This window comes from Aquarana catesbeiana, linkage group LG03, assembly GCF_042186555.1.
Source record: "Aquarana catesbeiana isolate 2022-GZ linkage group LG03, ASM4218655v1, whole genome shotgun sequence".
Taxonomy (NCBI): domain Eukaryota; kingdom Metazoa; phylum Chordata; class Amphibia; order Anura; family Ranidae; genus Aquarana; species Aquarana catesbeiana.
In genome coordinates, this window is record NC_133326.1 from 744,067,774 (window position 1) to 744,089,173 (window position 21,400).

At 54.9% G+C, this 21,400-nt stretch overlaps 1 protein-coding gene across 1 annotated transcript in view; it reads right to left on the reverse strand.

Annotated features, from left to right (window-relative positions):
- Positions 1-639: 639 nt before the first annotated feature.
- NEURL4 (neuralized E3 ubiquitin protein ligase 4) overlaps positions 640-21,400 on the reverse strand; it is a gene marked incomplete at its 3' end in the record, with an annotated part of 73,505 nt that continues 52,744 nt past the window's right edge. The window contains 2 exon segments of the mRNA XM_073623494.1: positions 640-799; positions 12,854-12,963. Of these exon segments, the coding sequence (XP_073479595.1) occupies positions 640-799; positions 12,854-12,963 (270 nt within the window).

The window sequence follows — 21,400 nt, forward strand, 5'->3', positions numbered from 1 at the left end:
ACCCATTAACACCCATAACAACCCATCAACACCCCATCGATCCATCAGTACCCCATCCATCCAACTCTCCCAACAGCCCATCAACACCCCATCCACCGAAAACCACCAAAATCCAGCAGTATTCCATCCAACAACCCATCAACACCATATCTATCCAACAACCCATCCACCCAACACTCCCATCAACCCTTCAGTATCCCAAACACCCATCAACACCCCCAACATCCCAGCCATCCAACAGACCCATCGATCCATCAGTACCACTTCCATCCAACACTCCCAACGATCCATCAGTAACCCATCCATCCAACACTCCCAACAACCCATCAACACCCCAGTCACCCAACACTACCAGAATCCAGCAGTATACCATCCAACAACCAATCAACACCCCATACATCCAACATCCCATCAAGACCCTGTCAATCCAGCACAACCATTAAGCCATCAGTACCCCATCCATTCAAAACTCCCCACAACTAATCAGCTCCTCGTCCACCCAACACTCTCTACCAGCCCACTGTGACAGGAAGAGGATGGTATAAATGTTACACATTACACAGTCACATTGTATTGGTGTACAAATATGCCCCCTGAATTACCCCCAGACACCTCCTATATACAGAATGTAATACTCACTGTACTTTAGGGCAGAAGTCGGGCAGGCCGGCGTATCGCAGGGTTGGAGACAGTACAACGCTTTGCACCTCGCGGCTCTGTAAGACATTGGGCTCAGATGCTGGGAAACCATTCTGAGGATCTGACTTCATGGGCACGGAGGTGAGGATACAAGAGGAGCCTGCGGAGGACAGTATATGGTATATACATCATATATGACCAGAGAGTTGAGCATACAAGAGGAGCCTGTGGAGGACAGTATATTATATATACATAGCATATGGGCACAGGTGAGACTACAGGAGGAGTCTGTGGTTGACAGTATATGGTATATACCCCTAGTAGGCAACCTGGGGCCCTCCAGCTGTTGTGGAACTACATTTCCCATGAGGCATTGCAAGGCTGGCAGTTACAATTACTCCCAGAGACATATTGGGACTTGTAGTTCTGAAACAGCTGAAGAGCCCCTGGTATATACACATCGTATATGGCCAGAGAGGTGAAGATACAGGAGGAGCCTGCGGAGGACAGCACATGGTATATGGGCTTTATACAGGATAGGATATATGAGGAGCCTGCATGGGGGGTATACGTTATATACTTCGTAGGACACGGATAAATATATGGGCTTGATACAGGAGGATTCTGGGGAAAAAAGCCTCAGGATACAAGATTTCACCAATGACCAAGTCCATGTGTTGCCAGGGTGTCCAGGACTTCTCTGTGGTGCAATGGGCTGCCATCCATCGTACAGATATTCTATAAGGCGGGAAGGAAGAACTTCCCAGATTCCAGAGCTGGATTTCTCAGCCACCAAGCCAGGGACACCAGATGAATGTATCTGTCCCACGATGACACAACACAGCTTTGTAGGGATCTGGAGTGAAGGTGAGCAAAAGCGGGACTACCTTGAAGGAGGCCACCATCAGACCTGTGACTCTTATGCAAAGATTGACGACTCCTGAACTGCAGAACACGAGTATAGGAGTGAAGATCCTGAACCATCTCTGAAAGGGGGAAATATTCTGGTCTGAGCCATGTCTAGGACTGAACCCAGCTACTCCAAGTCCTTCCCACACAGATTTCTGAAGGTTCAGGATTCCATCTGAAAACAGGACTCCCATCCTACGGTTCCTCCATAGGTGATGATATAAAAAACGTAGCGCTAAAACAAAATGTGACCAAAAAACATGTATAGGAACCAATATAGTTCAGTGACTTGTGGATAATAACCCAATATAATATGGATGTAAACATATAAATGTAATAAAGTCCCACAGTGCAATAAGTGTGAAATCCAATAAAAGTGAAAAAGTCTTCCGATGTGTAATTCATCAGCTGGAGAATCTTGGAGTGATGCCCCTGTAGAAGTCCAATTAGGACGAAACGTGTTGGGCAAGGCTCATGTTCCCTACATTGCTTTTATTTTATGTGATCACGTTTTTATTATTGTATATTGGTTGGTTCCAATAAACCTACCCTTTTGATCTGCACCATTGGAGCACTCCATTCTTTTCTTCCCTTCATTCCTTTTATTGGATACGAGATTTGGATGTCCCTATTGGATGTATCGTTTCCTTGTTTGGTGGATCACCATCGAAGCTGTTCCAGCCAAGAGGAGATGTCCTCTGAGATCCGGGACCCCTACCTTCATCTGGGAGAGCCATCCATCTGGATTTCTAAGCTCGTTTGATTCGGTGTCACCTTCATCCGAATCCATCTGCTCCAGTAAGAGTGTTTAACCTCTTTTCACTCCAAGATTCTCCGGTTGATTAATTACACATCGGAAGACTTTTTCACTTTTATTGGATTTCACACTTATTGCACTGTGGGACTTTATTACTTTATTAATGTTGTTTACATCCATATTATATTGGGTTATTATCCACAAGTCACTGAACTATATTAGTTCTTATACATGTTTTTTGGTCACATTTTGTTTTAGCGCTACTTTTTTTTATATCATCCCATTTGAATACTTCACATTCCTGTGTATCAGCTTGGTGTTCTTTCACTGGGTTAGTGCAGTTATATCACTATTTTTATTTCCTCTATAGGTGGCTTGGGTTTTTTTCCCCTTTTCATCTTACTGCTGTTTACACTCTCCAGATACATGACTTGTGCCTCCAGCCCACGACTCCCCCTCTCCTCCGGCCCATGTCCCCCTCTCCACTGGCCCACTTCCCCCCTCTCCACGACCCACGTCCCCCCTCTCCTCCGGCCCACGTCCCCCCCAAGTCCCCTCTCTCCACCAGCCAACGTCCCCCCTCTCCTCCGGCCAACGTCTCCTCTCTCCACCGGCCCACGTCCCCCCTCTCCTCCGGCCAACGTCTCCCCTCTCCACCGGCCCACGTCCCCCCTCTCCTCCTGCCAACATCTCCCCTCTCCACCGGCCCATGTCCTCCCTCTCTCCACCGGCCACGTCCCCACTCTCCACCGGCCCATGTCCCCTCTCTCCACCGTCACCACGTCCCCCCTCTCCTCCGGCCAACGTCTCCTCTCTCCACCGGCCCACGTCCCCCCTCTCCACCGGCCCACGTCCCCCCTCTCCACCGGCCCACGTCCCCCCTCTCCTCCGGCCAACATCTCCCCTCTCCACCGGCCCACGTCCTCCCTCTCTCCACCGGCCACGTCCCCACTCTCCACCGGCCACGTCCCCACTCTCCACCGGCCCATGTCCCCTCTCTCCACCGTCACCACGTCCCCCCTCTCCTCCGGCCCACGTCCCCCCTCTCCACCGGCCCACGTCCCCCCTCTCCACCGGCCCACGTCCCCCCTCTCCACCGGCCCACGTCCCCACTCTCTCCACCGGCCCACGTCCCCACTCTCTCCACCGGCCCACGTCCCCACTCTCTCCACCGGCCAACGTCCCCCCTCTCTCCACCGGCCAACGTCCCCCCTCTCTCCACCGGCCAACGTCCCCCTCTCTCCACCGGCCCACGTCCCCCCTCTCCTCCGGCCAACGTCTCCTCTCTCCACCGGCCCACGTCCCCACTCTCTCCACCGGCCAACGTCCCCCCTCTCTCCACCGGCCAACGTCCCCCCTCTCTCCACCGGCCAACGTCCCCCCTCTCTCCACCGGCCAACGTCCCCCCTCTCTCCACCGGCCAACGTCCTCCCTCTCTCCACCGGCCCACGTCCCCCCTCTCCTCCGGCCAACGTCCCCCCTCTCCTCCGGCCAACGTCCCCCCTCTCCACCGGCCCACGTCCCCCCTCTCCTCCGGCCAACGTCCCCCCTCTCCACCGGCCCATGTCCCCCTCTCTCCACCGGCCAACGTCCCCCCTCTCCACCGGCCAACGTCCCCCTCTCTCCACCGGCCAACGTCCCCCTCTCTCCACTGGCCAACGTCCCCCTCTCTCCACCGGCCAACGTCCCCCCTCTCCACCGGCCAACGTCCCCCTCTCTCCACCGGCCCATGTCCCCCCTCTCCTCCGGCCAACGTCCCCCTCTCTCCACCGGCCCATGTCCCCTCTCTCCACCGGCTGGGATATGATTGCATGACACTTTAGAGAGATTTTATGACTTTGGAGGTTGACGAGTTATTTATATATTCTGATTTCCTAAGCATTGATGTTATGATTGATAAACTCGTCATCGGCACTGCGGTATGGCGCCATCTTGTGGATGTTTTACTAAACGCTTTTTTGTCTAGGTTTCCAGTTCGGCGCGCTGGTCCCCAAGATCACCATCTTACCTGGAAGTTGCACCTTCAGGGGTGAGATGATATTCCCAAACACTGATGTTCATTCTCATGCCTTGGGATGAGCAGTGAGGGGTGGGGGGGGGGGGGGGATGGGGAAGAGTCCCTCCCCCATCCCTGGACACTGATTAACCCCAATTACGCTGTGCCCTGGGATGTAGGTGGCTCACAGATACACCCATCATGTGTATATACAGTATCTGACAAAAGTAAGTACACCCCTCAGTGACATTTGTGTAAATCTTTTCTTCTATCTTTTCATGTGACAACACTGAAGAAATGACACTTGTCTACAATGTAAAGTAGTGAGTGTACAGCTTGTATAACAGTGTAAATTTACTGTCCCCTCAAAATAACTCAACACACAGCCATTAATGTCTAAACCGCTGGCAACAAAAGTCAGTACACCCCTAAGTGAAAATCTCCAAATTGGACCCAAAGTGTCAATATTTTGTGTGGCCACCATTATTTTCCAGCACTGCCTTAACCCTCTTGGGCATGGAGATCACCAGAGCTTCACAGGTTGTCACTGGAGTCCTCTTCCCCTCCTCCATGATGACATCACAGAACTGGTGGATGTTAGAGACCTTGCGCTCCTCCACCTTCTGTTTGAGGATGTCCCACAGATCATCAATAGGGTTTAGGTCTGGAGACATGCTTGGCCAGTCCATCACCTTTACCCTCAGCTTCTTTAGCAAGGCAGTGGTGGTCTTGGAGGTGTGTTTGGGGTTGTTATCATGTTGGAATACTGCCCTGCGGTCCAGTCTCTGAAGGGAGGGGATCATGCTCCTCTTCAGTAGGTCACAGTACATGTTGGCATTCATGGTTCCCTCAATGATCTGTAGCCCCCCAGTGCCGGCAGCACTCATGCAGCCCCAGACCATGACACTCCCACCACCATGCTTGACTGTAGACAAGACACACTTGTCTTTGTCCTCCTCACCTGGTTGCCCCCACACACGCTTGTCACCATCTGAACCAAATAAGTTTATCTTGGTCTCATCAGACCACAGGACATGGTTCCAGTAATCCATGTCCTTAGTCTGCTTGTCTTCAGCAAACTGTTTGTGGACTTTCTTGTGCATCATCTTTAGAAGAGGCTTCCTTCTGGGATGACAGCCATGTAGACCAATTTGATGCAGTGTGCGGCGTATGGTCTGAGCACTGACAGGCTGACCCCCCACCCCTACAACCCCTGCAGCAATGCTGGCAGCACTCATACGTCTATTTCCCAAAGACAACCTCTGGATATGACGCTGATCACGTGACCTCAACCTCTTTGGTGGACCATGGCGAGGTCTGTTCTGAGTGGAACCTGTCCTGTTATACCGCTGTATGGTCTTGGCCACCGTGCTGCAGCTCAGTTTCAGGGTCTTGGCAATCTTCTTATAGCCTAGGCCATCTTTATGTAGAGCAACAATTCTTTTTTTCAGATCCTCAGAGAGTTCTTTGCCATGAGGTGCCATGTTGTACTTCCAGTGACCAGTATGAGAGAATGAGAGCGATAACACCAAATTTAACACACCTGCTCCCCATTCACACCTGAGACCTTGTAACACTAACGAGTCACATGACACCGGGGAGGGAAAATGACTAATCGGGCCCAATGTGGAGATTTTCACTTAGGGGTGTACTGACTTTTGTTGCCAGCGGTTTAGACATTAATGGCTGTGTGTTGAGTTATTTTGAGGGGACAGTAAATTTACACTGTTATACAAGCTGTACACTCACTACTTTACATTGTAGACAAGTGTCATTTCTTCAGTGTTGTCACATGAAAATATTTACAAAAATGTGAGGGGTGTACTTACTTTTGTCAAATACTGTACATACACGTTGGATGGGGGACACTCACCGGCTGAGTCAAATCATCGTACATTAGACCTGCACCAAATTGTTTGTTTTGGTGTTGACAGATAATGGTCTATGGACAGCTGAAACTAATAAGGTCTGACTACCCAGGAGGATATGGAACTAGGAATGGAGGCTTTATCCCACTCAAAGCTCTACAAAGCCTCCAGGTCCCTCTGTGCAGGGCGTCAATCTAGCTCTTCTTCAAAGGATAGACTGGATTCTAAATGACCTCCTGCTGAGGGAACAGTTGGCACAGCTCTAAGGATGCAGGGCTTCTACTGGGGCCATCACCTTGGTGAACACCCGAGGTCCAGAGGATATGCTGAATGGAAGGGTCACAGTCTGAAAGTTTAGGGCCCCCAAAAAAAGCACAGGAAACGCTGGGGCGCTGAAAAGATGGGGACATGCAGATGGATGGGTGCTCCTGCCATCAGTGTCCTTCATAATGGCCTCCAGAGTGAATCCAAAGAGGTGTCGTCTCTGAAAGGCCAAAGTGTCTTCAGCATGTGACGTGACAGGAGACCCATGTAGAGATAGAAGGTAAATCTCTGTCACAACTACAGTCTAAGGCAACAAACTTCTATGACCGAACAATCAGTTACCATAGTAACCAGTTCCAGTATAATGGACCCCAACTCTAGAAAGAGCACCAACCCACTTATCGGTTGTGTCCTTAAAGACCGCTACATCCTCCCGTAGTGTGGTGGTCACCATGTTAAGGTGGAACACAGTAGAAGCAGCACACCACTTTATAATAAAGTACAAGGCTTTGAGGGGGAGAGAGAACAGGAGGCTCCAAATAAACAAAAGGGGGGGCGGTTTACTGCTCTTTAGACCTTAGGAGAGCTGGATTGTGGCTCGTGGGAGTAGAAAAAAGTTATTGGTGAAAAAAATAGTGCCCCATCATTGGGGTCAGTGGGAGGAATAGTGCCTCATCATTGGGGTCAGTGGGAGGAATAGTGCCCCATCATTGGGGTCAGTGGGAGGAATAGTGCCCCATCATTGGTGTCAGTGGGAGGAATAGTGTCCCATCATTGGTGTCAGTGGGAGGAATAGTGCCCCATCATTGGGGTCAGTGGGAGGAATAGTGTCCCATCATTGGTGTCAGTGGGAGGAATAGTGCCCCATCATTGGGGTCAGTGGGAGGAATAGTGCCCCATCATTGGTATCAGTGGGAGGAATAGTGCCCCATCATTGGGGTCAGTGGGAGGAATAGTGCCCCATCATTGGGGTCAGTGGGAGGAATAGTGCCCCATCATTGGGGTCAGTGGGAGGAATAGTGCCCCATCATTGATCATTGGGGTCAGTGGGAGGAATAGTGTCCCATCATTGGTGTCAGTGGGAGGAATAGTGTCCCATCATTGGTGTCAGTGGGAGGAATAGTGTCCCATCATTGGTGTCAGTGGGAGGAATAGTGTCCCATCATTGGTGTCAGTGGGAGGAATAGTGCCCCATCATTGGGGTCAGTGGGAGGAATAGTGCCCCATCATTGGTATCAGTGGGAGGAATAGTGCCCCATCATTGGGGTCAGTGGGAGGAATAGTGCCCCATCATTGGGGTCAGTGGGAGGAATAGTGCCCCATCATTGGGGTCAGTGGGAGGAATAGTGCCCCATCATTGATCATTGGGGTCAGTGGGAGGAATAGTGTCCCATCATTGGTGTCAGTGGGAGGAATAGTGTCCCATCATTGGTGTCAGTGGGAGGAATAGTGTCCCATCATTGGTGTCAGTGGGAGGAATAGTGTCCTATCATTGGTGTCAGTGGGAGGAATAGTGTCCCATCATTGGTGTCAGTGGGAGGAATAGTGCCCCATCATTGGGGTCAGTGGGAGGAATAGTGCCCCATCATTGATCATTGGGGTCAGTGGGAGGAATAGTGTCCCATCATTGGTGTCAGTGGGAGGAATAGTGTCCCATCATTGGTGTCAGTGGGAGGAATAGTGTCCCATCATTGGTGTCAGTGGGAGGAATAGTGCCCCATCATTGGTATCAGTGGGAGGAATAGTGCCCCATCATTGGTATCAGTGGAGGAATAGTGTCCCATCATTGGTGTCAGTGGGAGGAATAGTGTCCTATCATTGGTGTCAGTGGGAGGAATAGTGTCCCATCATTGGTGTCAGTGGGAGGAATAGTGCCCCATCATTGGTATCAGTGGGAGGAATAGTGTCCCATCATTGGTGTCAGTGGGAGGAATAGTGTCCCATCATTGGTGTCAGTGGGAGGAATAGTGTCCCATCATTGGTATCAGTGGGAGGAATAGTGTCCCATCATTGGTATCAGTGGGAGGAATAGTGTCCCATCATTGGTGTCAATGGGAGGAATAGTGCCCCATCATTGGTATCAGTGGGAGGAATAGTGTCCCATCATTGGTGTCAGTGGGAGGAATAGTGTCCCATCATTGGGGTCAGTGGGAGGAATAGTGTCCCATCATTGGTGTCAGTGGGAGGAATAGTGTCCCATCATTGGTGTCAGTGGGAGGAATAGTGCCCCATCATTGGTGTCAGTGGGAGGAATAGTGTCCCATCATTGGTATCAGTGGGAGGGATAGTGCCCCATCATTGGTGTCAGTGGGAGGAATAGTGCCCCATCATTGGTATCAGTGGGAGGAATAGTGTCCCATCATTGGTATCAGTGGGAGGAATAGTGCCCCATCATTGGTATCAGTGGGAGGAATAGTGCCCCATCATTGGTATCAGTGGGAGGAATAGTGCCCCATCATTGGTGTCAGTGGGAGGAATAGTGCCCCATCATTGGTATCAGTGGGAGGAATAGTGCCCCATCATTGGTGTCAGTGGGAGGAATAGTGCCCCATCATTGGGAGGAATAGTGCCCCATCATTGGTGTCAGTGGGAGGAATAGTGCCCCATCATTGGTATCAGTGGGAGGAATAGTGCCCCATCATTGGTGTCAGTGGGAGGAATAGTGCCCCATCATTGGTGTCAGTGGGAGGAATAGTGCCCCATCATTGGTGTCAGTGGGAGGAATAGTGCCCCATCATTGGTGTCAGTGGGAGGAATAGTGTCCCATCATTGGTATCAGTGGGAGGAATAGTGTCCCATCATTGGTATCAGTGGGAGGAATAGTGTCCCATCATTGGTGTCAGTGGGAGGAATAGTGCCCCATCATTGGTATCAGTGGGAGGAATAGTGTCCCATCATTGGTGTCAGTGGGAGGAATAGTGCCCCATCATTGGTGTCAGTGGGAGGAATAGTGCCCCATCATTGGTATCAGTGGGAGGAATAGTGTCCCATCATTGGTGTCAGTGGGAGGAATAGTGCCCCATCATTGGTATCAGTGGGAGGAATAGTGTCCCATCATTGGTGTCAGTGGGAGGAATAGTGCCCCATCATTGGTATCAGTGGGAGGAATAGTGTCCCATCATTGGTGTCAGTGGGAGGAATAGTGCCCCATCATTGGTATCAGTGGGAGGAATAGTGTCCCATCATTGGTATCAGTGGGAGGAATAGTGTCCCATCATTGGTGTCAGTGGGAGGAATAGTGCCCCATCATTGGTATCAGTGGGAGGAATAGTGTCCCATCATTGGTGTCAGTGGGAGGAATAGTGCCCCATCATTGGTGTCAGTGGGAGGAATAGTGCCCCATCATTGGTATCAGTGGGAGGAATAGTGTCCCATCATTGGTGTCAGTGGGAGGAATAGTGCCCCATCATTGGTATCAGTGGGAGGAATAGTGTCCCATCATTGGTGTCAGTGGGAGGAATAGTGCCCCATCATTGGTATCAGTGGGAGGAATAGTGTCCCATCATTGGTGTCAGTGGGAGGAATAGTGCCCCATCATTGGTATCAGTGGGAGGAATAGTGTCCCATCATTGGTGTCAGTGGGAGGAATAGTGTCCCATCATTGGTATCAGTGGGAGGAATAGTGCCCCATCATTGGTATCAGTGGGAGGAATAGTGTCCCATCATTGGTGTCAGTGGGAGGAATAGTGTCCCATCATTGGTGTCAGTGGAAGGAATAGTGTCCCATCATTGGTATCAGTGGAGGAATAGTGTCCCATCATTGGTATCAGTGGAGGAATAGTGTCCCATCATTGGTGTCAGTGGGAGGAATAGTGCCCCATCATTGGTATCAGTGGGAGGAATAGTGTCCCATCATTGGTGTCAGTGGGAGGAATAGTTCCTCATCATTGGTGTCAGTGGGAGGAATAGTGTCCCATCATTGGTATCAGTGGGAGGAATAGTGTCCCATCATTGGTATCAGTGGAGGAATAGTGTCCCATCATTGGTATCAGTGGAGGAATAGTGTCCCATCATTGGTATCAGTGGAGGAATAGTGTCCCATCATTGGTATCAGTGGAGGAATAGTGTCCCATCATTGGTGTCAGTGGGAGGAATAGTGCCCCATCATTGGTATCAGTGGGAGGAATAGTGTCCCATCATTGGTGTCAGTGGGAGGAATAGTTCCTCATCATTGGTGTCAGTGGGAGGAATAGTGTCCCATCATTGGTATCAGTGGGAGGAATAGTGTCCCATCATTGGTGTCAGTGGGAGGAATAGTTCCTCATCATTGGTGTCAGTGGGAGGAATAGTGTCCCATCATTGGTGTCAGTGGGAGGAATAGTGTCCCATCATTGGGGTCAGTGGGAGGAATAGTGTCCCATCATTGGTGTCAGTGGGAGGAATAGTGTCCCATCATTGGTGTCAGTGGGAGGAATAGTGTCCCATCATTGGTATCAGTGGGAGGAATAGTGTCCTATCATTGGTGTCAGTGGGAGGAATAGTGTCCCATCATTGGTGTCAGTGGGAGGAATAGTGTCCCATCATTGGTATCAGTGACAGGAATAGTTCCTCATCATTGGTGTCAGTGGGAGGAATAGTGTCCCATCATTGGTATCAGTGGGAGGAATAGTGCCCCATCATTGGTATCAGTGGGAGGAATAGTGCCCCATCATTGGTATCAGTGGGAGGAATAGTGTCCCATCATTGGTATCAGTGAGAGGAATAGTTCCTTATCATTGGTGTCAGTGGGAGGAATAGTGTCCCATCATTGGTATCAGTGGGAGGAATAGTGCCCCATCATTGGTATCAGTGGGAGGAATAGTACCCCATCATTGGTATCAGTGGGAGGAATAGTGTCCCATCATTGGTATCAGTGGGAGGAATAGTGTCCCATCATTGGTATCAGTGGGAGGAATAGTGTCCCATCATTGGTATCAGTGGGAGGAATAGTGTCCCATCATTGGTATCAGTGGGAGGAATAGTGCCCCATCATTGGTGTCAGTGGGAGGAATAGTGCCCCATCATTGGTATCAGTGGGAGGAATAGTGTCCCATCATTGGTATCAGTGGAGGAATAGTGTCCCATCATTGGTATCAGTGAGAGGAATAGTTCCTCATCATTGGTATCAGTGGAAGGAATAGTGTCCCATCATTGGTATCAGTGGGAGGAATAGTGTCCCATCATTGGTGTCAGTGGGAGGAATAGTGCCCCATCATTGGTATCAGTGGGAGGAGTAGTTCCTCATCGTTGGTGTCAGTGGGAGGAGTAGTTCCCAATCATTGGTATCAGTGGGAGGAGTAGTTCCTCATCATTGGTGTCAGTGGGAGGAGTAGTTCCTCATCATTGGTGTCAGTGGGAGGAGTAGTTCCTCATCATTGGTGTCAGTGGGAGGAGTAGTTCCTCATCATTGGTGTCAGTGGGAGGAGTAGTTCCTCATCATTGGTGTCAGTGGGAGGAGTAGTTCCTCATCATCGGTGTCAGTGAGAGGAGTAGTTCCTCATCATCGGTGTCAGTGGGAGGAATAGTGTCTCAAAGGCCTGATAAAGGCAAGCAAAGAGCATCAGGCCCCAGGGCCGCAGTTTGGAGACCACAGCTATTGAGGAAGGCTGGGGACTTAGGGGTCTTCAACTCAAGACTGGGATAGCACTAGAAGAAGCAGCAGGGCGATCCACCAAGAAGAGCCAAAACAATGGTGGAGCAATCTTAGTCTGCGATCCTCGGAGAGAAACTCATCCAGTAAGGATTGCTGGGACTCAGAACCAGAGTCCGAGGGCAGATCAGACACAGACTCCATGACTGGACAATTTAGACCAGGGGTCTTGAAACTGCAGCCCTCCAGGTGTTCAGGAACTACAATTCCCATCATGCCTAGTCATGTCTGTGAATGTCAGAGTTTTACAATGCCTCATGGGATGTGTAGTTCTGCAACAGCTGGAGGGCCGTAGTTTGAGGATCCCTGATTTAGACCATAAAGCTATGGGAGACTGGAGTAAGAACCTTACTGGACCATGAAGAGGACGCCGCAGGGCCATAAAGCTATGGGAGACTGGAGTAAGAACCTCACTGGACCATGAAGAGGACGCCGCAGGGCCATAAAGCTATGGGAGACTGGAGTAAGAACCTCACTGGACCATGAAGAGGACGCCGCAGGGCCATAAAGCTATGGGAGACTGGAGTAAGAACCTCACTGGACCATGAAGAGGACGCCGCTGGGACATAAAGCTATGGGAGACTGGAGTAAGAACCTCACTGGACCAAGAAGAGGACGCCGCTGGTAGAGGAGAAAAAATGGTGTCTGCATGCTGGGAGTAGCCGGGGTGATCTCGGCTCAGTCAGTGCCTGGTTCTCCTGTAGGACCCGAAGGTGGAGGGACTTCCTGTGTCCCTCAATGGTGGGGAAAGAAACAATTTTTCCAGCAGTGGCCCCCCCCATTGCACGTACCTGGCATCAGTTCCCCTCGGTCCAGCGTCCGGCGAACTCCGCCCGCACTACTGCCCTGGTAGGCAATATGCCACTTCTTATACTGTGTACAGGAGAGCCGAGGATTGAGCCTGCCAGAGAAAGAAGGCCGAGCTGTATAACATAACACAACTGGGGAGGGGTCAGCCAAATTGGAGGAGGAGGGATGGGAGGGGTCAGCCATATTGGAGGAGGGGGGATGGGAGGGATCAGCCATATTGGAGGAGGGGGGATGGGAGGGGTCAGCCATATTGGAGGAGGAGGGATGGGAGGGGTCAGCCATATTGGAGGAGGGGGGATGGGAGGGGTCAGCCATATTGGAGGAGGAGGGATGGGAGGGGTCAGCCATATTGGAGGAGGAGGGATGGGAGGGGTCAGCCATATTGGAGGAGGGGGGATGGGAGGGGTCAGCCATATTGGAGGAGGGGGGATGGGAGGGGTCAGCACTACCGGAGGAGGGATGGGAGGGGTCAGCACTACCGGAGGAGGAGGGATGTGAGGGGTCAGCCCTACCGGAGGAGGAGGGATGGGAGGGGTCAGCCCTACCGGAGGAGGAGGGATGGGAGGGGTCAGCCCTACCAGAAGAGGAGGGCGGATGGGAGGGGTCAGCCCTACCAGAAGAGGAGGGCGGATGGGAGGGGTCAGCCCTACCAGAAGAGGAGGGCGGATGGGAGGGGTCAGCCCTACCAGAAGAGGAGGGCGGATGGGAGGGGTCAGCCCTACCAGAAGAGGAGGGCGGATGGGAGGGGTCAGCCCTGCCAGAAGAGGAGGGCGGATGGGAGGGGTCAGCCCTACCAGAAGAGGAGGGCGGATGGGAGGGGTCAGCCCTGCCAGAAGAGGAGGGCGGATGGGAGGGGTCAGCCCTACCAGAAGAGGAGGGCGGATGGGAGGGGTCAGCCCTACCAGAAGAGGAGGGCGGATGGGAGGGGTCAGCCATACCAGAAGAGGAGGGCGGATGGGAGGGGTCAGCCATACCAGAAGAGGAGGGCGGATGGGAGGGGTCAGCCATACCAGAGGAGGAGGGCGGATGGGAGGGGTCAGCCATACCAGAGGAGGAGGGCGGATGGGAGGGGTCAGCCATACAGAGGAGGAGGGCGGATGGGAGGGGTCAGCCATACCAGAAGAGGAGGGCGGATGGGAGGGGTCAGCCATACCAGAGGAGGAGGGCGGATGGGAGGGGTCAGCCATACCAGAGGAGGAGGGCGGATGGGAGGGGTCAGCCATACCAGAAGAGGAGGGCGGATGGGAGGGGTCAGCCATACCAGAAGAGGAGGGCGGATGGGAGGGGTCAGCCATACCAGAAGAGGAGGGCGGATGGGAGGGGTCAGCCATACCAGAGGAGGAGGGCGGATGGGAGGGGTCAGCCATACCAGAGGAGGGCGGCGGATGGGAGGGGTCAGCCATACCAGAGGAGGGCGGCGGATGGGAGGGGTCAGCCATACCAGAGGAGGGCGGATGGGAGGGGTCAGCCATACCAGAGGAGGGCGGATGGGAGGGGTCAGCCATACCAGAGGAGGGGGGGTGGGAGGAGTCAGCCCTACCAGAGAAGGGGGGTGGGAGGAGTCAGCCCTACCAGAGAAGGGGGGGTGGGAGGAGTCAGCCCTACCAGAGAAGGGGGTGGGAGGAGTCAGCCCTACCAGAGAAGGGGGGGTGGGAGGAGTCAGCCCTACCAGAGAAGGGGGGGTGGGAGGAGTCAGCCCTACCAGAGGAGGGGGGGTGGGAGGAGTCAGCCCTACCAGAGAAGGGGGTGGGAGGAGTCAGCCCTACCAGAGAAGGGGGGGTGGGAGGAGTCAGCCCTACCAGAGAAGGGTGGGTGGGAGGAGTCAGCCCTACCAGAGGAGGGGGGGTGGGAGGAGTCAGCCCTACCAGAGGAGGGGGGGTGGGAGGAGTCAGCCCTACCAGAGGAGGGGGATGGGAGGAGTCAGCCCTACCAGAGGAGGGGGATGGGAGGAGTCAGCCCTACCAGAGGAGGGGGATGGGAGTCAGCCCTACCAGAGGAGGGGGATGGGAGGAGTCAGCCATACCAGAGAAGGGGGGGTGAGAGGAGTCAGCCCTACCAGAGAAGGGGGGGTGGGAGGAGTCAGCCCTACCAGAGAAGGGGGGGTGGGAGGAGTCAGCCCTACCAGAGAAGGGGGGGTGGGAGGAGTCAGCCCTACCAGAGAAGGGGGGGTGGGAGGAGTCAGCCCTACCAGAGAAGGGGGGGTGGGAGGAGTCAGCCCTACCAGAGAAGGGGGGGTGGGAGGAGTCAGCCCTACCAGAGAAGGGGGGGTGGGAGGAGTCAGCCCTACCAGAGAAGGGGGGTGGGAGGAGTCAGCCCTACCAGAGAAGGGGGGTGGGAGGAGTCAGCCCTACCAGAGAAGGGGGGTGGGAGGAGTCAGCCCTACCAGAGAAGGGGGTGGGAGGAGTCAGCCCTACCAGAGAAGGGGGTGGGAGGAGTCAGCCCTACCAGAGAAGGGGGGGTGGGAGGAGTCAGCCCTACCAGAGAAGGGGGGGTGGGAGGAGTGAGCCCTACCAGAGGAGGGGGGGTGGGAGGAGTCAGCCCTACCAGAGGAGGGGGGGGTGGGAGGAGTCAGCCCTACCAGAGGAGGGGGGGTGGGAGGAGTCAGCCCTACCAGAGGAGGGGGGGTGGTTGGGAGGAGTCAGCCCTACCAGAGGAGGGGGGTGGGAGGAGTCAGCCCTACCAGAGGAGGGGGGTGGGAGGAGTCAGCCCTACCAGAGAAGGGGGGAGGAGGAGTCAGCCCTACCAGAGAAGGGGGGGTGGAAGGAGTCAGCCCTACCAGAGAAGGGGGGGTGGGAGGAGTCAGCCCTACCAGAGAAGGGGGGGTGGGAGGAGTCAGCCCTACCAGAGAAGGGGGGGTGGGAGGAGTCAGCCCTACCAGAGAAGGGGGGGTGGGAGGAGTCAGCCCTACCAGAGGAGTCAGGCATACTAGAGGGGGGGGGGGATGGGAGGACTCAGCCATACTAGAGGGGTGACAGACTCGCCCAGGTCAGAGGTTTTTGGAGGGGACTGAATGCTAGCCTCTTGCCTACTGACTATGGGCCCTGGCATTTGGGGGAGCTACAAGTATTTAGGATGATATTCTGTTATGTAATGTCAAAGGACATTATTAAGGATGCCATGATGGTCTTGGCCAGCTTGGGACTCAGTGGACAGATGTATGTGAAAGGAATGCTGATTATTGAGATATGGAAAGCTCGGGTCTTTCACCCAATAGCTCATTGTGCTCATTAACACACCTTTGTCTCCTAGCAAACTATTGGGGGATGGGTTTCTACTTATGTGTATTGTAAGTTGTAAGTGAGGAGACAGCAAGTCTACCCTGAAAGGTCATATCTCAGAGTCACCAAGTCTAATCAGGTAAATGATTAGATAATTAGCTCATGTTAATTATGTTTCTGGTTACAGGTGTATTGTCAGCCTGCAGGATAGATTTGTGTGTCATCTCAAATAAATCAGTCCATGTTCAAGCTGTGTAACTGAGCGAGTCTTGTCTGGTTCTTGGTTACAATATTCGGCTGAAAAATCTGAGCTCTGAAGGCCCAGAATGGAGGAAGCCGTATATGACGAAGCACTCAAGTGGAGTGCAACAGTGATCTGTTACAAGGGGGGATGGGAGGGGGTCAGTCATACCAGAAGAGGAGGGATGGGAGGGGGTAGCCATACCAGAAGAGGAGGGATGGGAGGGGGTCAGCCATACCAGAGGAGGAGGGATGGGAGGGGGTCAGTCATACCAGAAGAGGAGGGATGGGAGGGGGTCAGTCATACCAGAGGAGGGCGGCGGATGGGAGGGGTCAGCCATACCAGAGGAGGGCGGCGGATGGGAGGGGTCAGCCATACCAGAGGAGGGCGGATGGGAGGGGTCAGCCATACCAGAGGAGGGGGGGTGGGAGGAGTCAGCCCTACCAGAGAAGGGGGGTGGGAGGAGTCAGCCCTACCAGAGAAGGGGGGGGTGGGAGGAGTCAGCCCTACCAGAGAAGGGGGTGGGAGGAGTCAGCCCTACCAGAGAAGGGGGGGTGGGAGGAGTCAGCCCTACCAGAGAAGGGGGGGTGGGAGGAGTCAGCCCTACCAGAGGAGGGGGGGTGGGAGGAGTCAGCCCTACCAGAGAAGGGGGTGGGAGGAGTCAGCCCTACCAGAGAAGGGGGGGTGGGAGGAGTCAGCCCTACCAGAGAAGGGGGGGTGGGAGGAGTCAGCCCTACCAGAGGAGGGGGGGTGGGAGGAGTCAGCCCTACCAGAGGAGGGGGGGTGGGAGGAGTCAGCCCTACCAGAGGAGGGGGGGTGGGAGGAGTCAGCCCTACCAGAGGAGGGGGATGGGAGGAGTCAGCCCTACCAGAGGAGGGGGATGGGAGGAGTCAGCCCTACCAGAGGAGGGGGATGGGAGTCAGCCCTACCAGAGGAGGGGGATGGGAGGAGTCAGCCATACCAGAGAAGGGGGGGTGAGAGGAGTCAGCCCTACCAGAGAAGGGGGGGTGGGAGGAGTCAGCCCTACCAGAGAAGGGGGGGTGGGAGGAGTCAGCCCTACCAGAGAAGGGGGGGTGGGAGGAGTCAGCCCTACCAGAGAAGGGGGGGTGGGAGGAGTCAGCCCTACCAGAGAAGGGGGGGGTGGGAGGAGTCAGCCCTACCAGAGAAGGGGGGGTGGGAGGAGTCAGCCCTACCAGAGAAGGGGGGTGGGAGGAGTCAGCCCTACCAGAGAAGGGGGGTGGGAGGAGTCAGCCCTACCAGAGAAGGGGGTGGGAGGAGTCAGCCCTACCAGAGAAGGGGGGGTGGGAGGAGTCAGCCCTACCAGAGAAGGGGGGGTGGGAGGAGTCAGCCCTACCAGAGGAGGGGGGGTGGGAGGAGTCAGCCCTACCAGAGGAGGGGGGGTGGGAGGAGTCAGCCCTACCAGAGGAGGGGGGGTGGGAGGAGTCAGCCCTACCAGAGGAGGGGGGGTGGGAGGAGTCAGCCCTACCAGAGGAGGGGGGGTGGTTGGGAGGAGTCAGCCCTACCAGAGGAGGGGGGGTGGGAGGAGTCAGCCCTACCAGAGGAGGGGGGTGGGAGGAGTCAGCCCTACCAGAGAAGGGGGGAGGAGGAGTCAGCCCTACCAGAGAAGGGGGGGTGGGAGGAGTCAGCCCTACCAGAGAAGGGGGGGTGGGAGGAGTCAGCCCTACCAGAGAAGGGGGGTGGGAGGAGTCAGCCCTACCAGAGAAGGGGGGGTGGGAGGAGTCAGCCCTACCAGAGAAGGGGGGGTGGGAGGAGTCAGCCCTACCAGAGGAGTCAGGCATACTAGAGGGGGGGGGATGGGAGGACTCAGCCATACTAGAGGGGTGACAGACTCGCCCAGGTCAGAGGTTTTTGGAGGGGACTGAATGCTAGCCTCTTGCCTACTGACTATGGGCCCTGGCATTTGGGGGAGCTACAAGTATTTAGGATGATATTCTGTTATGTAATGTCAAAGGACATTATTAAGGATGCCATGATGGTCTTGGCCAGCTTGGGACTCAGTGGACAGATGTATGTGAAAGGAATGCTGATTATTGAGATATGGAAAGCTCGGGTCTTTCACCCAATAGTTTATTGTCTCATTAACACACCTTTGTCTCCTAGCAAACTATTGGGGGATGGGTTTCTACTTATGTGTATTGTAAGTTGTAAGTGAGGAGACAGCAAGTCTACCCTGAAAGGTCATATCTCAGAGTCACCAAGTCTAATCAGGTAAATGATTAGATAATTAGCTCATGTTAATTATGTTTCTGGTTACAGGTGTATTGTCAGCCTGCAGGATAGATTTGTGTGTCATCTCAAATAAATCAGTCCATGTTCAAGCTGTGTAACTGAGCGAGTCTTGTCTGGTTCTTGGTTACAATATTCGGCTGAAAAATCTGAGCTCTGAAGGCCCAGAATGGAGGAAGCCGTATATGACGAAGCACTCAAGTGGAGTGCAACAGTGATCTGTTACAAGGGGGGATGGGAGGGGGTCAGTCATACCAGAAGAGGAGGGATGGGAGGGGGTCAGTCATACCAGAAGAGGAGGGATGGGAGGGGGTCAGCCATACCAGAGGAGGAGGGATGGGAGGGGGTCAGTCATACCAGAAGAGGAGGGATGGGAGGGGGTCAGTCATACCAGAAGAGGAGGGATGGGAGGGGGTCAGCCATACCAGAGGAGGAGGGATGGGAGGGGGTCAGTCATACCAGAAGAGGAGGGATGGGAGGGGGTCAGCCATACCAGAAGAAGAGGGATGGGAGGGGTCAGCCATACCAGAGGAGGAGGGATAGGAGGGGCATGCCATACCATTGAAAGAGGGATGGGAGGGTTCAGTCATACCACAGCAGGGTCAGAGATAGGTGGGGGAGTGACCAGCCATAGCAGAGTAGGGGTGGGAGAGTTCACACATACCGGAGCAGGGTCAGAGATAGGTGGGGGGGAGTGGGCAGCCATAGCAGAGTAGGGGTGGGAGGGGTCACACATACCGGAGCAGGGTCAGAGATAGGTGGGGGGGAGTGGGCAGCCATAGCAGAGTAGGGGTGGGAGGGGTCACACATACCGGAGCAGGGTCAGAGATAGGTGGGGGGGGGGGGGGGGAGTGGGCAGCCATAGCAGAGTAGGGGTGGGAGGGGACACACATACCGGAGCAGGGTCAGAGATAGGTGGGGGAGTGGCCAGCCATAGCAGAGTAGGGGTGGGAGGGGTCACACATACCGGAGCAGGGTCAGAGATAGGTGGGGGAGTGGCCAGCCATAGCAGAGTAGGGGTGGGAGGGGTCACACATACCGGAGCAGGGTCAGAGATAGGTGGGGGAGTGGCCAGCCATAGCAGAGTAGGGGTGGGAGGGGTCACACATACCGGAGCAGGGTCAGAGATAGGTGGGGGAGTGGCCAGCCATAGCAGAGTAGGGGTGGGAGGGGTCACACATACCGGAGCAGGGTCAGAGATAGGTGGGGGAGTGGCCAGCCATAGCAGAGTAGGGGTGGGAGGGGTCACACATACCGGAGCAGGGTCAGAGATAGGTGGGGGAGTGACCAGCCATAGCAGAGTAGGGGTGGGAGGGGTCACATATACCGGAGCAGGGTCAGAGATAGGTGGGGGGGGGAGTGGGCAGCCATAGCAGAGTAGGGGTGGGAGGGGTCACACATACCGGAGCAGGGTCAGAGATAGGTGGGGGAGTGGCCAGCCATAGCAGAGTAGGGGTGGGAGGGGTCACACATACCGGAGCAGGGTCAGAGATGGGTGGGGGAGTGACCAGCCATAGCAGAGTAGGGGTGGGAGGGGTCAGTCATACCACAGCAGGGTCAGAGATAGGTGGGGGGGGGGGGGAGTGGGCAGCCATAGCAGAGTAGGGGTGGGAGGGGTCACACATACCGGAGCAGGGTCAGAGATAGGTGGGGGAGTGGGCAGCCATAGCAGAGTAGGGGTGGGAGGGGTCACACATACCGGAGGAGGGTCAGAGATAGGTGGGGGAGTGACCAGCCATAGCAGAGTAGGGGTGGGAGGGGTCACACATACCGGTGCAGGGTCAGAGATAGGTGGGGGAGTGGCCAGCCATAGCAGAGTAGGGGTGGGAGGGGTCACACATACCGGAGCAGGGTCAGAGATAGGTGGGGGAGTGACCAGCCATAGCAGAGTAGGGGTGGGAGGGGTCACACATACCGGAGCAGGGTCAGAGATAGGTGGGGGAGTGGGCAGCCATAGCAGAGTAGGGGTGGGAGGGGTCACACATACCGGAGGAGGGTCAGAGATAGGTGGGGGAGTGACCAGCCATAGCAGAGTAGGGGTGGGAGGGGTCACACATACCGGAGCAGGGTCAGAGATAGGTGGAGGGGGGGAGTGGGCAGCCATAGCAGAGTAGGGGTGGGAGGGGTCACACATACCGGAGCAGGGTCAGAGATAGGTGGGGGAGTGACCAGCCATAGCAGAGTAGGGGTGGGAGGGGTCACACATACCGGAGCAGGGTCAGAGATAGGTGGAGGGGGGGAGTGGGCAGCCATAGCAGAGTAGGGGTGGGAGGGGTCACACATACCGGAGCAGGGTCAGAGATAGGTGGAGGGGGGGAGTGGGCAGCCATAGCAGAGTAGGGGTGGGAGGGGTCACACATACCGGAGCAGGGTCAGAGATAGGTGGGGGAGTGACCAGCCATAGCAGAGTAGGGGTGGGAGGGGTCACACATACCGGAGCAGGGTCAGAGATAGGTGGGGGAGTGACCAGCCATAGCAGAGTAGGGGTGGGAGGGGTCACACATACCGGAGCAGGGTCAGAGATAGGTGGGGGAGTGGGCAGCCATAGCAGAGTAGGGGTGGGAGGGGTCACACATACCGGAGCAGAGTCAGAGATAGGTGGGGGAGTGGCCAGCCATAGCAGAGTAGGGGTGGGAGGGGTCACACATACCGGAGCAGGGTCAGAGATAGGTGGGGGAGTGGCCAGCCATAGCAGAGTAGGGGTGGGAGGGGTCACACATACCGGAGCAGGGTTAGAGATAGGTGGGGGAGTGGCCAGCCATAGCAGAGTAGGGGTGGGAGGGGTCACACATACCGGAGCAGGGTCAGAGATAGGTGGGGGA